Raw genomic sequence first — 24,733 nt, forward strand, 5'->3', positions numbered from 1 at the left:
ACCCGATTTGGGTTAGCCGGCCCCCTTGTTTCTCCCTTGCTCCAGCAAGCTTAAATCTGACGGTTCTCGAGATGTCCATTCCCCGCCCCCCCTCTCTTCCTTCTTACTATATGCTCGAGACAATATCATATTTTATCGCTCACTTCAGCAAGACCTTTCGTTATAATGGCCACCCCTCCTCCCGAGAAAGCCCCGAAGCCGGGCCTCAACATCTACGGCTGTGCCGCCGTCAATCCGCACAAGGTGGTCATCTTGGCCGAAGAGCTTGGGTAAGCCAGCACCACTAGCATATTTGTTTCGACGGGGTGCCTTGCAAAGCCGATGATGAGCTGACTGATTGGTTGCGTCTACCGCCCAACAGCATCCCATACAACTACGTCAATCTAGACATGTTGGTGGCCGAGATGAAGTCGGACTGGTACGTGGGCTCCATCAACCCCAACGGCAAGGCGCCGGCCATTGTACACGTCAAGGACGACGGGACCTCGGTCACGGTCTGGGAGAGCGGGGCCTGCCTTCTCTACCTGGCGCACGAGTTTGACAAGGACCACCGCTTCTCGTACCCCATCGGGACGCCGGAGTATTGGTCGCAGATGTCTTGGGTGAGTTGGCCAACGCGCGCTTTACCTGATCTTTTGAGGGAGGGGGGATTGCTGACATGAATTCATAGCTATCTTGGCAGATCTCGGGCTACGGGCCCATGATGGGCCAAGCAGCCCACTATAACCGGTACAATCCTAGCAAGGAGACTGCGGAGTACGGATCGTGGCGCTATACGGCCGAGTCACGAAGACTACATCATGTGTTGGACAGGCAACTAGTAAGTCGCCCCCCTCAATCTCGGATTGGCACCTTGGCACCTATCCCGCTTCGCACAATACCGGACGAAGACCACAGACTAACGTTGTCATCCCCGTCTCGTGCAGTCCACCTTCCGCTTCGTTGCCGGCGACCGCATGACCGTCGCCGACTTCGCCATCTTCATCTTCGCGCACTCGGCCAAGTGGTGCGGCATCGACCTCGCCGCGTACCCGCACGTCAAAGCCTGGCACGACGCGCTGGCGCAGCGGCCCGCCTTCCAGCGGGCGGTGCGGGTGCCGAAGCTGTACGGCTTCAGCGACGCGGCCGTGTCGCAGACGGAGGGCGAGCAGTTCGAGTTCCTGCTGATGGCGCGTAAGTTCGGGACGCAGGGGATCCGGGCGGGGACGGAGCAGTGGAAGGGGGAGGTGGTGGCGGTGCCGTCGGACCATGCCAACTACGAAGAAGCGCCTTAGTTATCTAACCACCCGCAGCTATGAATAGTTGGTTACATTCCTCTGATTATCCATTATATATCACAGAAGAAAGAGTATAAAGAGACGCGTTATCATCGTTAGAATAAGCTTTATGTAAATCTCCCAAAATGAATGTATACATTACCTCCATCCTTCCCCTCGCGCTCGCTCTTGGTCCGTAATATCTTCATTGACTGCTCTTGTATACACCTCAAACTCCATGGACATCTCCATAACGTGCCGTAGAAGATCATAGTCCAGGTACTTGTTTCTGAATTTTGCCAATTGACGAGCGTTCGTGATAACATTGCGGATCTGGCGGCCATTCATCTCTATCGCGGCCAGGGGATTGAGATGATTTCGAAGATTCTGGCAGGATATTTTTGGGTCCGAGAAACTTTCGAGCCTGTCGATGAAGTTACTCCAGATCAGGTATCGGTATTCTTCAGTCAAGTCGGGATAGCGCAATGATAGCTGAATCCGTGACTTGAAAGCTTCGTCAAACAGCCCAGGCCGATTCGAAGTCAGTAATAGAATGCCTTGGTGGTACTCCATGATCTTTAGGAATACCGAAACCATGGCATTGCGGGTCAAGTCATATCGCCCCCTCTGTTCCAAGAATACATCGGCCTCGTCTAGGAGGACTATGCAGTCCCACTTCTTCCCTAGATAAAATACCAATTCAAGATATGGCTCGGCCTCCTCGGGCTTGGTTCCGATACCGCTGCATGTTACCCTGAACAATGGTTTATGCGCAAGTTCGGCGATACTTTCTGCGGTGAATGTCTTGCCGGTCCCGGGTCCACCATGTAAGAGCATTATAAGGCCGTTGCCCTTTCCCGCGACTATATCGGTGCCTTCAGAGGCGTCGATCTGACTTGTGACTAGAGCTTCAATGAGCTCCTTGGAATCTCTTTGTAAGGCAAGTTTATCAAAAGAGCTTTGGTCCCAGGTAACCTCCCGAATGTTGTCAACCTCGATTTTAGCTATCGTGAAGTTAGGAGTCAAGACCCGCAAACAGAAAGACTGAAATAACTAGGCAGTTCAATCAACTTACTCCAAAGATTGCGTTTCAAGTCGAATGCAGTGACCTGCCTTGGGAAAACAAGCAGCAACGGTTGCTTCGGTGGTTCTTCGTATGAATCAGCTAGCTCATCAGGCTCATCTTCTATATTCGACTGCAGCATCCGACTGTACGAATACATTCCTTGATTAGCAAATGGTACTCTCCTCTGAAACATGCGGTAAGTAGCAGCATCGATGATAAACTTGTCATTTGCCTATAACATGTAAGTCAGCTGATCAAGGACTGTCGTCTGTTAAAACACAAATAGAAATACATACCATATTCACTTCATCAACTCCTTCCTTCGCATACGATACCAGCTTGCCTTTGCGACATTCACAAAATGTCCGACCTCTTTTCTCCAATTGCCGTTGAAGCTTCACATGCCTCGACCAGAGAGGAGACACTTCTAGCGTTTTGATCGATGTATAGCGTGAAGAAGTTGATATTCTCAATCCACGAGTAGTGTGTCGCTTCCGGATGCCGTTATCGTCCCAACACCAACATTCCACGGAATATTTAATCATGATATTCTGATGATCCGGTTTCTCTGTGGGGTGTTGAAACAACCATGAGGTCGCTATGTAGGACTCGATAACGCTTCCCTTTTGGGAGACCAGTACGTCCCCTGGACGAATCAGGTATTGTATGCTCTGTGGCGATACAAGGCCCTTGGCGAATTCCGAATTCACGGTCTTCCATAGAGGGCCATAGGCGGTTTCAATCCAGTCTCGGAAGATTGTGATAAGGAAAGCATCGTGACGTTGTAGCTTTCCTATCGCCTCGTTCGCTTGACTCCGACAGAAAAACCAGAATAGGTAAGGTCTGGGAATTTCGTCGTCCAACTTACTCGTGCTGACTAACGTGGGCGCGACAGACTGCGCTAGGGGCTCACCTGTCGGACCAAAGCGTTCCTCGTCGTACATATTGGATTCCAACAGTTGGTCGTCGAAATTAGGGATGGATATCAAAAATCTCTGCATAGCGGAGATCATCTCGGGAGCGATAAATTTGACGTACTCCTTCGAGGGCTTAGGTGATGGCAGAGTACCATGAATATTCGCAAACCCCTTGGGCGGCTGTGCATTTTCGCTGTAGATCCGAAGTACTGCAAATGCAATTTTGGGGTGGTACTTGGTGTACTCACTGACGCTCGAAATGCGCCGATGACCCTTGAGGAAGTATGTTTTGTCACCTTGTTCCCATGACGGTGGTTCAAGGAAGACCGAGTCGCCAATCCAGTGGAAAACCTGATAATCACCTACTGCAGTGGTGTCACTTCGTACCAAATGGCGATTATTGGATTTTTGCTCCGCAAGAAGCTTCTTAGGGACTTCGTCGCTGTACATATCTGTTGATGCACTGTGTTGCGAAAGTGGCCACTGTGTTGTTGGGGATGCGACAGGAGCTTCATTCCATTTCGGCAGATACGTATTTGGCTTCCTATTCCCTGGGTTTTCTCCCCGAGCGGAGGCTGGACTGAAGGTCTGTTTCAAATCATCCGACGTTGACTTTACGCCTTCGTTGTCTGGTTGATAAATAGGTACAACCACGGACGATTGTGTAGAGTGAGGGTGTTGAATCTTCATACTTGGTGTTCTGAGGAGAGTCTGCAGCGTGTAAAGCTCGGCAACATTCTCAAAGAGCCTTTTCAAATGGCCCATCAAGATTGAGGTAGAAGTGCTATCCGAAGAAACCGAGGTATCACTATCGGTTTCCAGTTCGCTGGTTCTGACGAATGAGTCAGATCTGTGCTCTTTAATCTCTTGCATAATCTTGGATAAAGTCGAATTGGCATCGTGCAAAATCTCGAGAACTAGTTGCTCGACCTCAGGTTGTTCTTTGAGACGCTCTCCCAAGGACGCACAGGTATCATCGGATGAGGATACTCCATTCTGTAGGCCCCATATCCTAAATCGAGTGCACTCTTCGTAAGCAGCTTCAAGGATTGGTGACTCAGAAAGTTCAAGCGACTGGTCTAGCCAGGGTAGAATTTCCTCAAAGCATCTCAACCCATTGGTGAAGAGACCAGGGACTGTTTCGGGCGTGACCTGCATTGAATAGACCTCATGAGCTGGATGGCCAGACATATTCGATGCGAAATACTGTAAATGTTCATACAGATATGAACGTAAGAAATGACTACGCTCTCTAGGGCTGGGAAAAGAGGGAGTGCGTTTTCATACCGATGTTCGGATTAATCGTGCGGGGTAATTCATTTCGAAGACCAATCGGAATCGTCAGCAAGGGGAGATCCTCATAAGTCTGCAGTCTTTTGGATCGAGTGCCATTTTCTTTCTTTTTGTCACTCACTATCAGAACTTCGATTGTTCCTCTTGTTATAGATGTACGGCTCCGCGATTTGAACAGGTCTGCCATGGAAGTTGCCGGGCTTGTTTTGGGCGCCTTCCCAGTCGTATTGAAAGGGATTGGTGATATCGTCGACTTCTATGGGGATTGATCCAATGAAAGCAATCTCCCCGCCAAGCAACGGCAGCTGAAGGTAGAGTACCTGAAGCTCAAACAGACTTTGAAGATCCTAAGTCCTGCCCTTATTGAGCATGAAGTCGACGAGAAGCTCGCCCAGTACTTCCCTGAAGATTACACCGACATCGTGGATACAATTAAGGACTTCAGGCAAACCATCTGGAAGCTGAGAGATCGGCTTCAGATTGATATGGATGGAAAGGTGATTAGACATTCATCATGCTTGAGCACCCGAAACTGATTAGTACGTCGCTATAGCCAGTTTTGTTGACTCGCACACGTTCCGAATGGCACAGGATAAAACGAACTTTCAAAAGGGAAGAAACCAACGAACTGCTCAGTGAGATCTTCAGGCATAATTGTAACCTAAGGATTCTCTTGGAGGGGAAGAGTGAGGTCACGGTGAATACTCACAGTATTGACTCGAGACAAGGCCAATCCCTCAACAAAATCGTCTGCCAGAAACTTCGGAGCGATGCTTGCATTATCCACAAGGCTCTGAGTGAGGCCTACGACCGAGACTGTACTAACATCCATCTGAACATGATTGACCTCTCATGGTATCATCAACGACTAGAGACTTTCCAATTACCTGACATTTCCTTCCCGGAAAGGGACTGTTGCTCACAGACACCACAGTCATGGCAAACAGCTAAGGTCCGACTTGAGCCGAGCACACCGATCGCCCCTACCCAACAAGTGAACAGTTTAGGTGCTACAGGCAGCTTGACAGCGGCACGATCATCGAGCAAGAAGCTTGAAAAGGCTAGGCGTGACAGACCACCAGCGATGTCCAGCGGCTCACAGAGTGTGAGATCTGGTAGGATTTCCACACAATATAAACTCGGGGAGAACGGTTTGTTGTCTAACCGACTTACAGCGGGTGACGAGCCTGAAAGAGAACACATTCGCTCAATCTGCTCGCAACCAGCGCATAAGCTCTTCGACGGCTATTTGCTAAGCTCTTCCGATCCTTACAATAAAAGCATGGTAATTCTCGAAAGAAAACAGCCCGCAGATAAATCTGCCTATGTACTAAGCTGGCGGGAATACTTGACAAGCCACGCAACTATACATGCATGTCCGAGTCGCAGCAGGAGTTTGTGGCAGAAAAGGAACATGTCCACGAAGGACCGCCTTGCCATCGCCTCGGCCGCCGCATGGGCGGTACTACTCCTGTGTGGTACCCCCTGGCTTGAGGATACCAGGATGATTGAGAACGACATAGTTTTGCTTACCGATCAAATCATGCAAGCTGGTACGGAGAACCTAGACAACGCGAATGCGATCCCTGCCTTTTCCTATCGATTCGCAAAACCAGGACCCCCCACAGGTCCAAAGCCAGGTGAAAGCAGCACCAAAGCTGCCGTTCCGCATCGCACCCTCTTTGCGCTCGCGGTCCTTCTGATCGAGATCGGACTCGACACCGACTTCAGTAACTTATACGAAGATTTTGTTAGCCGGAAACGCGGGAGTTCTGCAACTGGAACGACCTTCAACGGCTTGGATCACAGTGAGACGCTGCTCCAGAGCCTCGAGGTCGCCGAAGAGGCAGCCGAGGATCTATATTTTGCGGTTTGCGACTCTTACATGGATGCGGTCAAGTGCTGCCTTAGATTTCCTTCCCGAGGACGAAGGGGTTCGCAGAGATTTGACAACGAAATTATGCGAGAAAACTTCTTTTCTTGGGTAGTGGCGCCGGTGCACGAGAGGTACGAGCAGGAGGGCACTCCTCATCGAGTATTCAGGACCGGATGAGTAGACTACTCAAGCAACAAGATAGACATTTCCTAGCAAACATGACTTGGATGGATCATTAGGATATCACAGAAAAATCTCTTTACAACTCGAGAACTCCCGAGCCAATTAAAAAATCGACTGTTTGATTCAATGTGACATTATTGGCATTCCTGAGATAAGCTCATTGGCACATGACCCGCTGGTTGCAACAATCCTTCACTCGCGATAGGAAGATTGATCGCATGGCTTGCGAACATCAATGCGCAAATTTGGACCCGACTGGTTTTGGACGATAAGCGTCGCGACCTGGAGGGCGACGCCCATGGCTAATACTTGGAACTGAATCTGTATTTTCCTTCTAGTGGTATACTGTTTCTCTATTTTCTCAACGCCCATTTTCCAGTTGGGACCTCTGCAAATGACGACAGGTCATTGTTGGAGTGGGAATTGGCTAGTGATTAGCAGTGGGGTCACTCAAATCCAGAACCACTACAATAGACTTCAGTACAGAGTACCCCACCATCACAGCCATATGGAAAACATTTCGGGACGTTACTGCTGTGCTCTGCGTGTTTCGTGGTAGATGAGGTCATGTCCTAGCTGCACATTGGATTGGCAGGTTGTACTGTTCTATATTTACTCCGTATGCTATTAATAAACCTGCGCATCATATCCATTGCGCGCCTACATTGCTTCGACAGGTGTCTAATTCGACGGAAGCAGCGCCGGTACTATGTTTGCTGTCCTACAGGACTGGCCGTCGCCGACTTCGACGACAAAAACTTCCAAGACATACCCATGTCCACTACATTGGCCCGGGTAAAGTCTCTAACTCTTGGGCCATTGTAAGCAATCAAGAGAACGGACACATTGGCATTATTATTTATAATAAACGGGGTGAACAGATACAACGTGCCGTCTGCAATGGATACCCAGTCAAATAACGCCTGGAAAAGATACCTAGACGTGTATTCATCAAACAGACCAACCCACAAAGATAGGCAACGTTGCGACCCAAATCTCGAGCAACCGAACGGTCCGTCACCCGATGTGTTGCTTGTGGCACGAACGGATCATTGCGGGCACTCGAAACTTCTTCACTTGAACGAGTTGACACTTCAGGATCAAGAGGGGGCTTACAGTTCTCAAGTGTCGCACTGTTGCTTGCTTCTGCTGCTGTCATGATAGTTCCAGGGGCTGCTGCGCCGGTCGGCTTTCACTTAAACCTTGCGCATTACTTAAACAAGTTGAAGCATCAAACGTCAATCAGAAAACTATCAATTCCGTAGAACTAACAAGTCATATATCATTTCATTAATCATAAGACGCACGCAAGCGCGCGCCCGCTATACACACATCCGTCCGACCGCCAGGAGAAACAATCCATTCCTTCCCTCCCACCAAACGCAAAGCCCAAGACCCACCACCATTTTACTTTCAGGGGCCAGGTGCAGAAAGACACAGTTGGGGGTATCCAAGCACGAACATTCTCTCTAACATCCATGCATCCATTTCATATACACGCACACACGGCAGAACCACCAATATCAGACAGCCTCTCTCGCATAGTCGTCGTCAAAAGTCATGTACCACATTCCTCTCATCCAACCGTCATGGTCATACCGCCACCGGCAGGCCGCTGCGACGCGGGCACCGGCCGGTTGATGTAGTCCTTGTTCTCGATCGTCACGCTCTTGGTCATGTGGTTGACCTTGTAGACACCCACAAGGCGGGCAGCCAGCTCGAACATGTTGTTTCGGAGGGAGATGACGATGAACTGGGCGTTCTTGGTACGCTCCTTGATGTAGTTCGCCACGATAGACACCTGGTAGAGAAGCAAAGTTAGCATATGTGCCAGCACGTACGGCGTTGAAAGATATGGGTGTTCATGACTTACGTTTCGGAAATCCAGGGCAGCGTCAATCTCGTCCATGACGTAAAGCGGCGTCGGCTTGTAGTGGTGCAGCGCGAAGACGAGCGCCAGACTGGATAGCGTCTTCTCGCCACCCGACAAGTTGCTGATGTTCTTCCAGCTCTTCTTGGGCGGCATGACACTGAACAGGATGCCCTCCGAGAACGGGTCCAAACTATCGACAAGCTCGAGCTCGGCGTTACCACCCATGGTAATCATCTGGTACATCTCCTTGAGGCGCAGGGAGATGGTGCTGAAGCCCTCCATGAAGCCCTCCAGGCGCAGGCGGCGCAGGTCGTCGCATCGCTTCTTGGCGGCATCACGCTGCGCAACAGCGGTGGCGAGGTCGGATGACCGGCTAGCGTGTTCCTCAACACGACGACGGTATTCTGAGAGAACAGCAAGGTCAACGTTGACGTTCTGTACCTTCTCCTCGAGGGCCGCGATCTCGGCCTTGAGTCGTTCCTTGGACATGTCCTTGAGTTCGTCATCGGTGAAGCGTGGAAGCTCATCAGGTGCTCTCGTCGTATTGCCAATTGTGACCTGGGTATTGTTCGCCTCTTCGCCTTCGCTGTCGTCCTCTTCTCCATCCTCAGACTCCTCGTCGCTGTTCTGCTTCTTCTCCGATTCCTCGCCTTCCTGGGGCTCCGACTCCTCGGCCTCCGCGGGTTCGACAGGCTCAGCAGGCTCGGCCGACTCCTCACCGTCAGCACCTTCGGCACCTTCAGCAGGAGCAGCCTTCTTGGGAGCCGGAGCGCCCTCCAAGTCGCTGATGTTCTGAATCTTGAGCTTGCCCAGCTTGTCGTTCCAGTACCGCAGCCGCTTCTGGTTCTCGCCCAGGGCCTTGTGGTTCTCCTCGAGCTTGTTGCGCATCTCGATCTCGATGGCCCGGGTCTCGTTGAGCTCCGTCGTCTTCTCGTCGAGCTCAGCCTTGATGGTCGCCAGCTCCTCCTTCTTCTCGGTCAGCGCGGCCTCGGCCTCGTCAACGCGGGCCTGCAGCGTCTCGGACTTCTCGCCCTGGTTCTCGACCTCGGCCTCGAGCTTCTCGAGATCGCGAATGGCCGCCTCGACCTCCTTGGTCGCCTTCGCATGGTCCTTCTCGAGCTTCGTCTTGGACTTCTCGGCCTTGGCGCGCTTGACCTCGGCGGCCGAGATGGCTTCGTTGTGGGACGCCATCTCTTCCTTCATGGAGTCGACCTTGGCGCGCTGAGCTCGCAGCTTCTCACCACCAACCTCCATGATCTTGTCTTGGAGCTCCTTGATCTCCGCTTCCACATCTTCCGTCTCGGCGTGGAGCTTCTGGACCTCCTTCTCCAGCTTGGCGATCTCCTTGTTCAGGGCCGCAGCACGGTTGTCGTCCGTCTGGGATGGCTGGTGCTCCTTGCCCAGCTCCTTGATGCGACGCTTGGCGTCCACCAGGTTCTTTTCGGCACTCTGGATCTCGAGGTTGATCTTCTGCATCTTGGTCTCGAGATGAGGGATCTGGTTGTTGAGGTACCGCAGTCGAGACTCCAGTTCTCGCTGCTGGTCTTGGAACTTCTGGAACTTCTGCTCCAGCACATCACGGTCCTCCTCAAGTTGGGTGACTTGCTCCTTAGACGTGTCGGCCACAAGCTTGCTGGACATGAGTCCCTTCTTGACAGTGTTGCCACCACCGGACATGGTACCACTCTTGTCGATGAGCTCACCGGCAAGTGTGACAACACGCCATCGCTTGGCACCATAGGCAATTCGGTTAGCCTGGGCGAGGTCGTTGGCCACCAGGGTGTCCTGAAGCGCATGGTAGAAGGCAGGGCGGAACTTGTCGTCCTTGGCTGTGACCAGGTCAAAGAGCCTAGGCGCGTTCTCGGGTGTCTGAATGGCGTCCATACCCCGAGCGCGCAGCTTGTCAAGACACATAAAGTTTCCACGTCCCAGGTTTGTCTTGCGCAGATACTCGATGCATTGCTGACCAGCTTCGACCGTGTCGGTTACGAAATTGTCGAGGGCACCACATGCGGTGGAGATAGCAACGTCGTACTTCGGGTCGATGGCACCGAGATTGCCTAGACGACCGTGGAAGCCATCGATACGACCAGACTCCTTCATGCGCATCAGGGCCGTGAGAACGTTGCCACGGTTCTGGTTCGATGACAGACTTGACCGCGCTTCATCGGCCTTCTGGCGGGCGTTGGAGACCTTGTTGCGAATGATGTGCTCCTTGGAGGCGAACTGGGCCAAATCGGACTCGACCTTCTTCGCTTCCTTCTCCAGAGACGCCTTTTCGGTCTCGCACTCTTCCAGTTGGGCCAGTTTTGCTTCCCGGCCTTCTTCGATGGAGGTGATTTTGGAGTTCATCTCCTCCAGAGCGACAGAGCCAGCATTGGCTTTCTCCTCGAGGATGGCAAGCTCAGACTTGGCAACAGCAATGGAAGATTGCTTTTGGTTGATCTTCTCCTTCCAGGGCTCCAACGACTTTTGCTTGGTCGCAATCTGATCAGAGAACACCTGGGTCTTGCCTTTGAGACTGTCACGGATGGTCGCCAACTCGGCCTCTTCCTCCTGGATGGTCTCTTCAAGACCACCAATCTGTTCCGTGCTTTCCGCGATCTCCTCTGTGCATTGCTCGATAGTCTCGTCAGCTTCCGTTGACGACTTCTCGGCGTTGGCGATGGTCTTCTCCAGCTTTTTCCGCTTGTCTGTCAGGAACTTGCGCTTCTCGTCAAACTTGACACGTTCCTGCTCAAATTTGGCAACCTCCTTGGCCAAAGCCTGGTGCTCTTTTTCCATAGCCTCGTACTCCTTGCTGCCCTTGCTGTAGGTCTTCTGCAACTGCTTAATATGTTGCTCACTGCCTTGGTGCTTCTCCAGCTCGTCGTCCAGCTGGGCCTGCATCTGGTTGATGGCCTCCTCCGTGACGTTCACGTTGTCGTTGCACTCGCTGATGTAGAGTTGGTAGAGGGCGGACTGCTTCAAGGTGAGCTCATTTTCGTCGCGAACATAAGCCAGTGCCAAGTCCTTCTTGTCCTCGAGGCTGTTCTTCTCCTTTTCGACGTGCTGAACGCGGCCACTCTTCTCCATGCAGATCTCGTTCAGAGTCTCGACTTCGGTAGCAGACTCTTCGATTGGGGTCTTGTACTTTGAAGTACCAATAATGTCTTCGAGGTATTCCAGCAGACCGTCTTCGTGTTCGTTGCCTGCCTTGGGCTTCATTTGCGCGATCGACTCGACTTCACCCTGGAGAATCAGGAACCGTTTGTGGTCCAAATCAACGCCACGATCTCGGAGCAGCGTCGTGACGATGGTAAATGTTGACTCCTTCCCGTCGATGTAATATTTGCTAGAATTGTTCTTGAAAGCCTTTCTTGAAATGACAAGCTGGGAGTTGGGTACGACTTCCGAGCCGCCACCGGGCTATTAGCAGTTAAGTTAGTATCTGATCCAGACATATCGTGGGATGGAGAACGCATACCAGGTCCTCAACCTCTTGGAAGTGGACGGCAACTTCACAGTGGTCCAAATTGGGATACTGGGCCGAGTTGTGGATGAGGGCCGAGACCTTGCCTTGTCGCATCTTGCTGGCTCGGAAACCAAAGACGAAGAGCAAGGAGTCAATGACGTTGGACTTGCCAGATCCGTTGGGTCCGACGACGGACGAGAAGGAGGCGTGGAAAGGGCCGACCTCTTGCCGCCCGGCGTAACTCTTGAAGTTGTTGAGGATAAGGTTCCTGATGACGGTGCGAGACTTGGGTCCCGTCTCCTCGACAATGGGTACGGTCATTTGAGCGCGCGACTTCAAGACAATGTCCATGGGCCGCTCCAGGATGGTGTCCAAGGCCTTGATAGGCTTGACCGTAGCAGGTGTCTCGCTCTCCTTAATATGCTTGACAGTGGCAGGTGTTTCATTCTTCAGTTTCTCAAGGTTGGCCGAGGGTGTAGCGGGTGGCTGTGGCATCTCTGGTGGCATGTCGGGCTGGGGATCGGATATTTGAACTACCGATGCCTCTTCAGGGAGTTCCGATGTTGAAGCTTCTGGTGCCTCTTGAGGGGCGTTTGGTGTTGGCGGTGCCGGTGTTTCCTGGGGAGGGACTGATTCTGAAGGCGCCGGTGTCTGTTCAACATCTGTTGGTGGTTGCTGGACGTCTGGAGTTTGCGACTTTCTGGACTTTCGCGGCGCAGCCGTCTTCGCAGCCGTCTTCCTCTTGCGGGGAACCGGCAGCTTCTTGACTGGTACTTCTTCTTCCTCCTCTGCCTCTTCTGTATGCGCTGATCGGACAGTAGTAGCCGTCGTGTCGGCATCTAATATCTCGCTAGGCTCTGCTGAGGGTGGTGCAGCACTCTTCCGTGTTCTGCGGGCGCGAGTTGTGGAGGAGGTGCCTACGGCTGAGGCGGCCTTTCGCCTGCCGGCGGTCGACTTGCGCGGGGCGCGGGCGGGTGGTTCGACAATCGAGAATTCATCTTCGCTGTCATCCTGTTTCTTGATGGCGGTGGTGTCGCCGACACCGTCGTCCTCGTCGGACGATTCGATGACGGCTTTGCGGGCTGCAGCCGCGCGGCGGGAGGGGCGTCCGGACATTGTCTGCAATGATGCGCAAAATGCAAAAAGGAAAAGCAAATGCGACTCGGACTGGCGCTGAGCTGGCGGTGGGATTGGACCTGCGGGTTAGTAGTGGTCGGCGCGGTGTCGTGATGGTTGATAATGGTCGTATCTCATGATTTTGGGGCGGGCGGAGACAGTTTTCATCCAAGTTGCCTGTAACCTAGTGGCAGTGTGGCCCCAGATCTGATTTGGCATCCAAAGTAAACAAAAACATGAACACCCCACCAGACCGCCAGATCAGCCAGCAAAAGGACCCGAGAACCCCCCCCCCCTGCCGCTCTAATTGAGTTGTCACCCAAATCCAGCCCAACTTTTTAGCGCGTCGAGCTTGTCTGCCATTCGCGTGCCCAAGCTTTGGACGGCCTGTTGCTTGCATTTGTCGATTGTTTGCTTTCTGAATTCCATCCCGGAGAAAGCTCGGCGCATCTACACGGCGCAACTGAGAGAGAGAGACTTTGCATACATCTGAGAGCTATCTTCAACCCGACTCTTCAGATCAGATCGACAACCTGCTTTGACATTGAAATACTGCTGTGGTTAGGTCTAGTGCCTCTCCAACATCGCCCAAGATGATTGACTGCACCAAGTTCGACCGGGTCTTCGGATCTATGGATTCTTTCCCTTACGGTCGCAAAGCCTTGCAAGAGGCCGACAACCATCGTCGCACCCTGGGCGGCGCCCTCTTCATCGACAGAGTCCTTGCTGCGCTGGGCCACGCCAAAGGTATGCCGCCGACGAGCTCCTTACTACCATCGCAAGTTTACCAGGACTAACCATATGCTGTTACGTCCCTTTAGCCAGCAAACTGTACCCGCCCAAGTCCGAAGACCACCTCCGCCAGCTGCACGAGCAAATCAGCAAGTCGAACTCGATCGAAGACCACCACAAGCTGTCCGTCATCTTCTACATCCTGCTCGACTTCGACGAAGACAAGGCCGACTCCTTCGCCCACCGCGCCGGCGTCCCCACCAAATACCAAATCTTCATGCGCGGCCTCTGGAACATGGACCGGCAAGCCTTCGCCGTCGCCCTCGAGCACCTCGCCCACCCGAGCCTGCAGGCCGAGTTCGCCGACGACATCGTCACCACACTCGTGCGCCACGGCAGCCCGGACGAGGACTACACCCTGCCCCTGGCCTACTACCACACGGTGCAGCCGGTCCTCAAGAGCCCGCAGGCCATCGAGCTGCTCTTCGACGCCATGTGCCGCTCCAACGTGTCCGAGGCCCTGGCCTTCTCCCGCACCAAGTCGGTCGCCATGCGCGAGCAGCTCTTCACGCGCCTCGCGGCCAACGTGCTCGACGAGCGCCGCGGCAACGAGACGGCCGAGCGCGCCTGCGAGCTGGCCGCCCTGCCCTTCGACGCCGTCGAGGAGGCCTGGTTCAAGGATTTCCTGACCACCGGCCCCGGCAAGAAGCTCAAGGTCGCCAAGGACACCCTGATGATGCGCCAGATCGCCGTGGGCGAAGTCAGTAGCGCGGGCGAGAAGGGGTCGTGGGGTACCGTCATGGAAGGGTTCAAGGTCGGCAGCGGCGGCAGGGCTTAGAAGTCTCTCAAGCCGCCCGACCACTTGATGGACTTGCCCGTGGAGGAGTGCGCACCATGGGACATGTTATAATCGTAACTGCATAGCGTTGGCGTTTTAGGTTTAGGTAAAAGACAGTGTTCTGATTTGCGCGAGTAATCGTAATTGATATACCTGCCCCTAGCAGATTGCTCGGCTATAATTTGAAGGTACATATATCTATGTAGTCTACCACGTTGTCTTATGCTGGCTGCACTATATCTCAACATGGTATTCCTCTGCTTGCCAGTGGAGCAAACAGTGTTGACTTTCAAGATCTCTAATTCCACACCCTGTCTTAACGCCGATGAGCTGGCCAGTCACAGATCTGCTAGCACAATTTTAGATGTCACTGTCAACGCCCGCATGTTCAGAACGACGGCCATACTTGATCGGCCTCACACGCAAGTTGCGACGTTCTTCTTACTGAACTTACAGTAAGTAACTCGGTGGACAGTTGCTATCTGTCACTATGCAATAGATGATAGATAGGTCACTGCACGACTCCCGCCCTGTCTAACAAACACAAGTTATGGTGGATTCTGGACGAAAAAAAAAAAATCAAAAAGAGAATTTTCCGATGCGGGGAATCGAACCCCGGGCTAGTCGGATCTTTATCACGACTTTCAGAACGAACTCAGGAATGAGAGCGACTAATGTTAACCACTACACCACATCGGATGGTAACTCGTTTGTTGTTGAAGCTCATTCGCTTACCACAACTCAATATTCGTCCCAACCCTCCACGGGCATCAAAACCCCTTCCCCTCTGCCCTCCTGCTCAGCTCGGCACTTACAATTGGCACGGCTGCCTATACATCAACTCAACTATTGATGCATCTGTCAAGGTATCCCCTTGTTTTTTTCGGAAATGTATAAATCATTTATTTGGACTTGACGGGATGCTGTTTCCTAAATCCCAGTCGGACTCCTACTTGCGCGATCTGATTCCTTTGACGACAAGGCATGGCGTCGCTCCCACAAGCTGCGATACCAACACGGCAGCAAAAAGAGCCGCATCCTCGTTTTGCTATTCGTCGAGCCAAGCCTTCTTTTCCTTCTTTTTTTCCCCCCGATTCATACCAAGGCTCCCCGGCAGAAACAAGAGACTCACAAAGAGCAGGTTACCTCCAAAATAATAAACTCAAAACCATTCCAACAACCAAATATGACTCCTATGGATCGACAAAAGCTTGATAACGGCCGGTGACTGCGAGATCCCCTCTCTGGTTCCGGTCCTATCTCCGGTCGTGGTGGCTCAGCGGACTGCGTATAAAAGGCAGCCTTCGCTTCCTCTGTCGACTCAGCTACCACCATCACCAGACTCAAACATCATACATCCTCTTTCTTATCGAGTGCCACAGCCAGCAGTCTTCACCATGCCCACAGAACCATCGACCCAGGCCAGAATCATGGCGGCCAATCTGTGGGTGTTGGTAGCCCTGGTCAATTTCGGGCTCATCCTCATTGCACTGTCTGGCAAGATTCCAGAAACGGCGAAGACATGGGTACTCCGAGCGACGTTCGCCACCTCCATGTTCTTGATCGGCGTGTGCGTAGCCAATTTTCTGGGGGGCTGGATAAGAGCGAGGGAAGAGCGGATGGCAGACGTGCAGGCATTGCCGACTGAGGAGAAACGTTCGGACACCCCTCATCACGGCAGCAGGTAACCGGTGTTCCTTCGCCTACCTGGCCCGGACGCATCGATGGGAGGATATGACACCAAGAAGAACCCACGGCACGCGACTGAATGACATTACGACATCAAGCATACTAGACGCCGATCACGAGGTTTAATGGCGGTCACTCGCACACTACAAGGTGGATTAGACAGAGGAGTTAGCAGTGAATAATACACTTGGACCTCGAGCTTTCATAGACATCGTGATGATTGATTCTAGTATGTGTAACAAAGCACCCCGCTCTGTGTGTCCAACAGTTGCTTGAGCGTAGCGTCTCCCGCCAACTCGCCCAGATTGACCGTGAAGTCCAGAGTCACGTTCTGGCCGCCATAGTCCATGGGCACGACGGGACCGCCGACCTGGTTTAGTCGGGTCTCCGGGTCCTTCTGCTGCCACATCCATAGCACGCGGTCGAGGTTTCCGTGGTGAAGGTAGAACAGCGGGTCTGGAGCAGAGGTCAGAACATGAGACAATCACGGGTATAGTAAGTAGCAAGGGGGGGATGACATACCACCGGGACTGTTCTCAGCATTCCCAATCGTCCCCAGCACGCCCCCGACCCCAAAGTGGCCGCCGCCGTGGATATTCGGCGCATCAAAAGTTGGCACCTTCTCTATGGTGCGCGCGAACGACGCATAGTCAGGCTGGTCGAGAACCTCCTGCACGCGCGCCGGGTCCGCGAACGAATTGAGCACCCAGGGCGTGAAGTCGCGCTTCAGGCAGCCGGGGTCGGGCCCGTAGTTGACGCGGAACCGGTCGGGCGTGAAGGCGCCGTCTCGTACGCAGCCACCACCCGTGCCGCCCGTCAGGTTCAACGGGTTCTGCTCTGGCGTGGGCTGGACGTAGTCGCCGTTGCCACCGAAGGAGTACCGGCCGGGTCCGAGGACGTCGGTGGGGAAGGCTGCCATGGAGTCGGGCTCGTGCGGATTTGCGTCTAGAGACCAGTCCCAGTAGCTATTTCTTGAAGTCAGCAACTGGGGACATGTGCACTGCTCGGTACATCGCGCGTCACAGGACGGGGAGGAGTTCGGGGCAAGGAGTCAGAGCTTACGGTTGGCCGCCTTCATAGCCGCATTCTTCCCTCAACGCCGTCTCGTATGTAGCCACCAGATAGCGGTGCCATAATATGAAGTGACCCTGCGGAGGTGTGAGCGAAACTGGGTGGACACCAAGCGAGCGGGAGAAGAGGGTACTTACGACCCAATGTATGTTGGGCGTCTGGACGCTGTGGACGGCCTGGTGATCGTCGAAGCGGTTGATGGCCCTCGCGATGCCCGACTTGGATTCCGTCATCGTCAGGCACATGACCGCGTCGATGTACGACTTCTGCTGCGACTGGGACATCTGTCGCCACTCCAGCCTCTTTGGCGGGTTCCTGCATACCTGCGGGGCCCGCGGTTCGCTGGGGATGGGCTCTCCGGGCATCAGCGGCACACCTGCCGTCAATACGGCCAAGCACGATGTCGCGAGGGAGAAGAGACTGAGGTGATGCATTGTCGACGTGGTGATGGTTGTTCCCAGGCACTCCTATGGATCAATTGACATGCAGTAGTACAGCATTCTCGCAAGAGAGGCTTTTAAGAGCAGAAAAAAGACTGCACTGCTTTGCTTATATGGCTGCCTGTCCCCGTGGTACGATTTCTGACAGCCCGCTTGTAAGCCGCTAAGTCGACCGTTTCACTCTTTCAGCTGGGAACTAATTCTATTATCAGCTGGTGATTGGGGCTGTGGAATCGTTATACGAGGCGTACATTGACGATCCACCCGTCAATTGATCTTTCCGCGCGCCCGACGGGGCTTTCCGCCCCATTGGCAACGGACCCTGTATTTTACCATGGCAAAAGTCAGGGTCTTGCTCAGAAGTAGGGGTCTTTATGTGTTCAGTGAGCTAAGGATAAAGTCAATAGAGCGGAATACACTGTTGCATTGCAGATAACGAATATGGTATGATTCCAGATCAATTCCAGCGCAGACAATGCCCTTCAATTGGATGCCTGAAATCCCATCCCTGCCCGACTAGGATGGACATTGCGGGGACTTGCCCGCGCCTCAGGCCGACATATATTGAAGTTCGTATTCAGGGTGCCGCAATGCCGGAATCAACAAACCTTCTTCAATGTCCGATTCCGCTAGTCCCCTATTTCGAGTGAATTCTCGCAAATTATGTTGTCGCCCTTAGAAGAACCAAAGGTTAAGATGCAGTTGCTTCTTTTTGGAGGCTGTTGGCTGTTGGGGGCGTTTTGAAGGTAGGTGTCGCTGGGCTAGCCCATGACGTCAAATCCGAGGTGCATGTGCTGTTGGAGGGGCAAAGGGGAGCCTAAAAGTGGCCAATACCTTCCAAACTGCAATGTTGTTTGGCTACCAATCTTCTCTTCAATGTTTATCTGCAAACCGCATGCAACTACTTCGTAATCCACCTGCAGTATTTCATCGCAAACATTTCGGCGCGTCTTTGACATCTTGAATCAGCCAGCACAAGATGGCCGTCATCCGAAACCCAGATATATCCGACGACGAGTTCGACTTGATCGACCCAGAGCCCGTTAGCGACATGTCGGACCTCGAATCAGCAGCACACGGCAAGACCAAACTGTCGCCCCCCAACGCGCCGCAGCGCACCGTGTCGTCGAAATCAACCAGGCTTTCCTCCGTTCCGAGCATCTCGAATCGGGCGCCGCGCGACACCGCGAGCCAGGCCACCGCCCCCGTGCCTCGCGATGCGACGGGCACCGAGGACCAACAGCGCACCTACGCCTCCACATTTGGCACTAACAAGCCCAACGCTGCCGACGCGGGCCACTCAGGGGAGGGAATCCCGGGCTTGAAATACACCAAATCCATGTACCAGAAGCTGTGGGGTAGCAAGGATGCGCTAATCGCCGTTATGGGGTAAATGAGTTCTTACTATTTTGGGAATGCCTGATGTTACTACTGGCGACTCGGGACTAACGGGCAGATCAGCATGACCGGAGCCGGCAAGACGACCTTCATCTCCAAGGTGACGGGCCGGACCGATCTCGAGATCGGCCACAGCCTCACATCATGTATGCATTGCCCTTGCTTGCCCCCGTTCTCTGTCGTTGCTTCTTCAACATCCATGGCATGCGACTAACCACGACTCCCGCTTGGCCCCTTCTCTAGGCACCCGCGACATCCAGGTCATTGAGACCAAGATCGATGGCCAGAGCGTCAGCTTCGTCGACACGCCCGGCTTCTCCGACACGCACATGTCCGACACCGAGGTGCTGCAGCTCATCGCCGACTACCTGGCGGCCGCCTACAAGCGCGACATGAAGCTCTCGGGCATCATCTACCTGCACCCCATCTCGGACACGCGCGTGACGCACCACGCCACCAAGAACCTGCAGATGTTCCAGAAGCTGACGGGCGAGAAGAACCTCAAGAACGTGGTCCTGGCCACGAGCATGTGGGACAAGGTGTCGCCCGACGAGGGCGCGGCGCGGGAGCAGGAATTGAAGGACAAGTTCTGGAAGGTGCTGATCGCCTACGAGGCCAAGGCCCTGCGGTACGCCGGCACGACCGAGTCGGCGCAGCGCATGGTCTCCCAGATGCTCGCCAGCAACAAGCCCTTCTACCTGCAGCTGCAAGAGGAGATGGGCAAGGACAACAAGGCGCTGCGCGACACGGCGGCGGGGCGCGAGGTCATGGTGGAGCTGGAACGCCTCAAGAAGGAGCACCGCCGCGAGGTGAAAGAGATGGAGGACCTGCTGCGCCACTCGGCCGAGGAGAACCGCACCGTGGTCGAGGCGCTTAAGGAGCACTACCACGGCCGCCTCGTCGAGCTCGAGAAGACGCTGCGCGACGAGCGCACCATGAACGAGGAGGCGGTACGGGCGCTGACGAATCGAATCGAGGATCTGGAGAGCAGGGGGACGTGCGACGTCATGTAAGACTACCTGCACTTGAAGAACTGGGGTGTTTGGTTGCGATGTTGGGGTTGGTTGACTGAGAAGTACATACATGAGTTTGGGCTGGGATGACTCTGATTTGCTTGATACCCGTGACTCTTCACGTTGTTTCGCTAATGCAATACATACGATTTGATCTATAAGTACCTGTGTCCAGCCTTACCAGTGACCCCACGCAACTTGGCAGCACGTCAAGGCCCTTCCCCAGGAGTTCATTTAGAGACGGTCCCCAAATGCAGAAAGCCGATATTGCTGCACAACGTAGGTCCCATAACAGAATACCTCACTTTTCGCGCATAGCGTTTTCTTCCTACGAATTTACACATAGATCCCATTGCCTTCAAGGCCAAAAACGTTTCCATCATACCATGTGCACGGCAATTCAAGACCACTGTCCTTCCTGTTGCACGAACCACGGGGAACTGCACCCACGGTACTGTCCGACGTTGTACCAGTTACGCCCGCACCAGGCGGGCTACGTGCAAATCGTCCACTCCCTCGCGGGGCAGATCCCGAAAGTCGCCCTCGTGAGATGCGCCGGCTGCGAGCGCAGGGAAGAAGAGCAGCGGAGGAAAGAGAAGGCGTGGTGGAGGCAGAAGTGGAACGGGATTTCTCGGGCGGTGTTTGGGATCGACAAGTATGGAAGGGTGCATGTTCCGTGTGATATTTGCCGGGGGTACAGAGAAGAGGAGGAAGAACCGATTAGGATTGTGCCGGTGTTCTAGGTTCGTATGCACTTTGATAGAATGGTTGCTTGGTTCTCCATCCTTTTTGGGGACTTGGAAGTGTATGGTTCTGACACGGAACCATTGACCAAGAGTCGGGAGTTCAAGATCGCTCGAAAAGCTGACATGATTGAGTGCTGCACGCCCAATGTACGTCGTAGGTGCTAAAAGCGGGTAGACCTGCTGTAGCCAAAGCCTGATGGGAGGGCCCAGGACGGGCTACAGCGGGTAAAAGGGGGGCGCATGGCGGGGAACCCAGTCTTGACTCTTGACAGCTGAGATGTCGCAACTACTGATCAGCCCTTTGGGTTGAACACCAGCAAACCCTACCTAGAACAGACGTCGACTTGAGCCAATGGATCCGTCGGAATGGACTAAACTCGCTGTGAATAGTGTTAGCCTTCCCCCTCATTTGTGCATGGATGCGTCAAAGGCAATAACGTAGAGATGGCATCAGGTTGAGACGATGGGGGGTGCTGGTTAGAGGAAGTATATATTGCAGCGCGGGGCCTCCCTCAAGACCAAAGAGAGTGACGATGGTATTTATTCAAATCAAACCTCCCTTCATCGCTCGCCATTAACAATCCAATCACCCCTAAACAACAACCGCGACCCAACAAGCATGTCTCCGCCCAAGAAGGCCCTTATCGCAGTCACATCGGCTCATGCGCCGTTGTATGTAGATGGAAAGGAGACTGGTAGGCGTCTAACACCTTGATGCGTTGCCAATTCCTGACGTGGACTGGGTTTCTACCCACAGGTCTCTTCATCACCGAGGCGCTGCATCCCTTCGAAGTCTTCCAGAAGGCCGGATTCGAGGTGGACCTCGTCTCCGAAACGGGCAAATACCAGCCGGACTGGCTCTCCCTCCAGAAGGATTGGCTGTCCGATTCCGAGCGAAGTATCTGGGAGAACCACTCCAGCACGTTCCGCTCCAAGTTGGACAACCTACTCAAACCGGGAGACATCAAGCCCGGTGAGGTAATACCGTCTTCTACTCCCTTGCTTGATGATCGGGATGGCCGTATCAACGCCGAAGAGGAGAAGTGACCGTGTGCTGACCGAGAAACGTGGGTATTTAGTATGGCCTGTTCTTTGCCTCCGCTGGCCATGGTTCCCTGATCGACTACCCGGATGCCAAGGGCTTGCAGGGTGTCGCATCAAAGATCTACACTAATGGTGGTATCGTCTCGGCCGTGTAAGTTTGACCCTGTCACGTGGGGCGAGGAATATGTCAAAACGGGAAACTGACCGGCGATTCGTGTGACTAGCTGCCACGGTGGTGCCATCTTCTCCGGAATCATTGACCCGGCCACCTCCAAGTCGGTCATTGCTGGGAAGAAGGTCACCGGGTTCACCACCAAGGGCGAGGAGGAGGAAGGGGTCCTGGACACCATCAAGAGCTGGAAACGCCCGACCATCGAGGCTTCTGCCGCCGACGCCGGCGCGACCTGTAAGTACAACATCCCAAGTCCCATCACCACTCCATGTTACTACGGGTTCCATGACAGGAAGCTGATATTTCACTTCTGCCCCAGACGTTTCCCCTCCAGGACCTTGGGATGCTTGCGCCATGTCGGATGGGAGGATAGTCACGGGGGCCAATCCAGCCAGTGCCAACGTCACGGCTGAGAAATGTATGGAAGTGTTCAAAACGCTTTGATATGTCCTTTTTGGCGTCACGGTGTGGGCTTGCGCCCTGGAGAGTAACTTGTACGTAATAGGTTAATGGGTCGATCCTGAATTGAGAGCTGCAGGAAAAGTTCGTAACAAATTTGCTCAACCTTTGTGCAAAACCTGCGACTGCAATTCATCCCAGCTAGTCCCGTAGATTCGCAGATACTGATCTTGCAGGTTCCCCAAAACCGCTCGAGACTCTTCCCTCTTGACTCGAAACGCAGCCCACCATTCAGCATCGGGCTCGGTAAGAATGCCAGCATGACTCTGGCACCCGCCTGCCTCCGCCGCGTCTGCATTGACCCAGTCCAACAGCCTCCGCATCACGCAATCGTCCAGAAGGTAAATTCCATTGAGCGTCATGCCCGGGAGTAGTCGCACATGGCTCTTCCGCCGCCTCTGCTCCTCCCTCATGGCCGCGAGGGAGGGGAGGCGCGCCCGGCCCGCCCAGACGGCTGCCAAGACCTGGGCCTGGACGTCGAACATGGAGAAGCTGGAAACGTATAACGAGATCCCAACAAATGCCAGCGAGGGGTCGGGGATGTAGAAGATGTCCTCGTGCAGGTTGTGGACGGTTCGGGCCTCCGCCGTGACAATGACGGTCTCGTCGGCATCCCGGGGCTCCATGCCGGGATGTTGCAGGACGGGGTCCAGGAAGGGGAAGCTAGCGAGGTACCCCGTGGCGAAGAGGATGTGGTGGATGTCGTCCAAGATGCGACCGTCCCGAAGTACGACTTTGCCCGGTATGGGAGATCGGTCATCCAGAGGCGTGACCCCAAATCCGTCCGTAGCGCCAAACTCCGCCACCATGGCCACTTGCTCCAACGTCGTACAGGTACCACCACAATCCACCAGTCCTCTAAAGTCGATCTCCCGTTCAATAGCGCTCTGGTACACCTTCGCGACGCCGCCGCGGACCAGATGGCTAGTGATATCCAGCGCGGAGACGTGGGCGCCGACGACCAAGACCGTCTTGCCGCGGTACGGCGCCGGGTTCCGATACTGCTTCGCGTGCCTGACCCGGCCCGGGAACCGAGCCTTCCACTGCGACAACCCCGGGACGTCGGGCACGCGCGGGACGCCGTTCCTGCCCGCCGCCACGACGACGGCGTCGAAGTCCCATACCTCGCTCTCTAGCGAAGAGAAGGAGGATTCTGTTTCGGAGGTGGCTTGTGGTGGCGGCGTGGAGCTCTGGACACGCCAGCCCTCGTCTCCTCGTTCGATCGAGTCCACGCGGGTGCGGAAACGGACTTTGTCGCGGACTTGGTACGTAGCGGCGATGTCCCGCACGTACGCCACCACGTCCTCGGGATCGATGGGCGCTTGGATCCCGTCCGGCCAGTCCCTGAGCGTGGTGCGCATGAGTGTCTTGTCGCTACGGCACTTCATGTCGGTGTAGACGGGGCCCGGCGGCGCGAAGACGCGGACTGCTGCGTCTTCGGGGACCGGCATCGGCCCAGTCTTCGGCTTCGCGTGCTCCAGCTCATCGCTGGAGGCAGTCCCAACCGGTCTTGAAGATAGACGGGCGTTGGGGAATGGCGGGTCCCGGTCCGGTTTCTCACTGTAGATCCACGCGCCGCCTATTTCATCACCGCGCTCGAAAACAATCACTTCCATGCCCGCGCGGAGCAGATGCGCCGCCGCGACGACCCCGCTGATGCCGGCGCCGATGACGGCGACGGTCTTAATCTCATGGTTTGACTTTTCAGTTGCAGGTTCGAACGTATCGTCCATTTTCCGTAATATTCAAGCTGTTTAATCCCCCAATCACGAAGGCAAAGGTAAGTAAATAGACGGCAAATGTGGTGGTGCCAGCAAAGAAGTGCAAATTTGCAATGCGAACCCCAACAAGACGTGTCGTACAAGGCAACGTGACATTGCATTGATACCTGAGAGTGCCTATTGGGCCGATTATCTCTAAATCAACTTGTTCAGACCCCAACCATTCATTCGCTACCCCGTTGCGAAACGCCCCGAAGCAGTTCCACGAAACATAACAACAGTAGTGATCGTTTATTCTACAGTTAGAATCTGGAGTAAGTGGAATGATTAAGACAGGTGCTGTCAATGGTGAAAGTACGGTTTATTGCTGCAACCG

General features: G+C 54.0%; 11 protein-coding genes across 11 annotated transcripts; 7 read left to right on the forward strand and 4 right to left on the reverse strand.

Moving 5' to 3' along the window:
- Window positions 1–165: 165 nt before the first annotated feature.
- On the forward strand, window positions 166–1,274 carry PG985_007796 (uncharacterized protein; the record flags this gene model as incomplete). Its single annotated transcript, XM_066827564.1, has 4 exons — window positions 166–269; window positions 362–602; window positions 671–820; window positions 927–1,274. The coding sequence occupies 4 exons, from the start codon at window positions 166–168 to the stop codon at window positions 1,272–1,274; spliced, it is 843 nt and encodes a 280-aa protein (XP_066685239.1).
- A 141-nt stretch (window positions 1,275–1,415) lies between these two features.
- On the reverse strand, window positions 1,416–4,397 carry PG985_007797 (uncharacterized protein; the record flags this gene model as incomplete). Its single annotated transcript, XM_066827565.1, has 3 exons — window positions 1,416–2,300; window positions 2,366–2,554; window positions 2,619–4,397. 3 exons carry the CDS (start codon window positions 4,395–4,397, stop codon window positions 1,416–1,418), a joined length of 2,853 nt encoding a protein of 950 aa, XP_066685240.1.
- Window positions 4,398–5,046: 649 nt separating this feature from the next.
- On the forward strand, window positions 5,047–6,585 carry PG985_007798 (uncharacterized protein; the record flags this gene model as incomplete). Its single annotated transcript, XM_066827566.1, has 4 exons — window positions 5,047–5,071; window positions 5,261–5,647; window positions 5,708–5,817; window positions 5,959–6,585. The coding sequence occupies 4 exons, from the start codon at window positions 5,047–5,049 to the stop codon at window positions 6,583–6,585; spliced, it is 1,149 nt and encodes a 382-aa protein (XP_066685241.1).
- A 1,582-nt stretch (window positions 6,586–8,167) lies between these two features.
- On the reverse strand, window positions 8,168–13,034 carry PG985_007799 (nuclear condensin complex subunit; the record flags this gene model as incomplete). The annotated part of the gene is made up of 3 exons (XM_066827567.1): window positions 8,168–8,392; window positions 8,465–11,872; window positions 11,931–13,034. The coding sequence occupies 3 exons, from the start codon at window positions 13,032–13,034 to the stop codon at window positions 8,168–8,170; spliced, it is 4,737 nt and encodes a 1,578-aa protein (XP_066685242.1).
- A 593-nt stretch (window positions 13,035–13,627) lies between these two features.
- PG985_007800 (uncharacterized protein) lies at window positions 13,628–14,604 on the forward strand (the record flags this gene model as incomplete). Its single annotated transcript, XM_066827568.1, has 2 exons — window positions 13,628–13,781; window positions 13,856–14,604. The coding sequence occupies 2 exons, from the start codon at window positions 13,628–13,630 to the stop codon at window positions 14,602–14,604; spliced, it is 903 nt and encodes a 300-aa protein (XP_066685243.1).
- Window positions 14,605–16,001: 1,397 nt separating this feature from the next.
- Window positions 16,002–16,292, forward strand: PG985_007801 (uncharacterized protein; the record flags this gene model as incomplete). The annotated part of the gene is made up of 1 exon (XM_066827569.1): window positions 16,002–16,292. The coding sequence occupies one exon, from the start codon at window positions 16,002–16,004 to the stop codon at window positions 16,290–16,292; it is 291 nt and encodes a 96-aa protein (XP_066685244.1).
- A 227-nt stretch (window positions 16,293–16,519) lies between these two features.
- PG985_007802 (uncharacterized protein) lies at window positions 16,520–17,798 on the reverse strand (the record flags this gene model as incomplete). Its single annotated transcript, XM_066827570.1, has 4 exons — window positions 16,520–16,749; window positions 16,816–17,258; window positions 17,356–17,441; window positions 17,502–17,798. 4 exons carry the CDS (start codon window positions 17,796–17,798, stop codon window positions 16,520–16,522), a joined length of 1,056 nt encoding a protein of 351 aa, XP_066685245.1.
- A 985-nt stretch (window positions 17,799–18,783) lies between these two features.
- Window positions 18,784–19,197, forward strand: PG985_007803 (uncharacterized protein; the record flags this gene model as incomplete). Its single annotated transcript, XM_066827571.1, has 1 exon — window positions 18,784–19,197. The coding sequence occupies one exon, from the start codon at window positions 18,784–18,786 to the stop codon at window positions 19,195–19,197; it is 414 nt and encodes a 137-aa protein (XP_066685246.1).
- A 69-nt stretch (window positions 19,198–19,266) lies between these two features.
- On the forward strand, window positions 19,267–20,215 carry PG985_007804 (uncharacterized protein; the record flags this gene model as incomplete). Its single annotated transcript, XM_066827572.1, has 2 exons — window positions 19,267–19,348; window positions 19,446–20,215. 2 exons carry the CDS (start codon window positions 19,267–19,269, stop codon window positions 20,213–20,215), a joined length of 852 nt encoding a protein of 283 aa, XP_066685247.1.
- Window positions 20,216–21,580: 1,365 nt separating this feature from the next.
- On the forward strand, window positions 21,581–22,590 carry PG985_007805 (IgE-binging protein; the record flags this gene model as incomplete). Its single annotated transcript, XM_066827573.1, has 4 exons — window positions 21,581–21,656; window positions 21,719–21,939; window positions 22,041–22,156; window positions 22,230–22,590. The coding sequence occupies 4 exons, from the start codon at window positions 21,581–21,583 to the stop codon at window positions 22,588–22,590; spliced, it is 774 nt and encodes a 257-aa protein (XP_066685248.1).
- A 147-nt stretch (window positions 22,591–22,737) lies between these two features.
- PG985_007806 (uncharacterized protein) lies at window positions 22,738–24,369 on the reverse strand (the record flags this gene model as incomplete). Its single annotated transcript, XM_066827574.1, has 1 exon — window positions 22,738–24,369. One exon carries the CDS (start codon window positions 24,367–24,369, stop codon window positions 22,738–22,740), a length of 1,632 nt encoding a protein of 543 aa, XP_066685249.1.
- Window positions 24,370–24,733: the final 364 nt, after the last annotated feature.

Source organism: Apiospora marii (genome assembly GCF_038362585.1).
Source record: "Apiospora marii strain CBS 49790 chromosome Unknown utg000004l_segment0_segment1, whole genome shotgun sequence".
NCBI classification, from domain to species: domain Eukaryota; kingdom Fungi; phylum Ascomycota; class Sordariomycetes; order Amphisphaeriales; family Apiosporaceae; genus Apiospora; species Apiospora marii.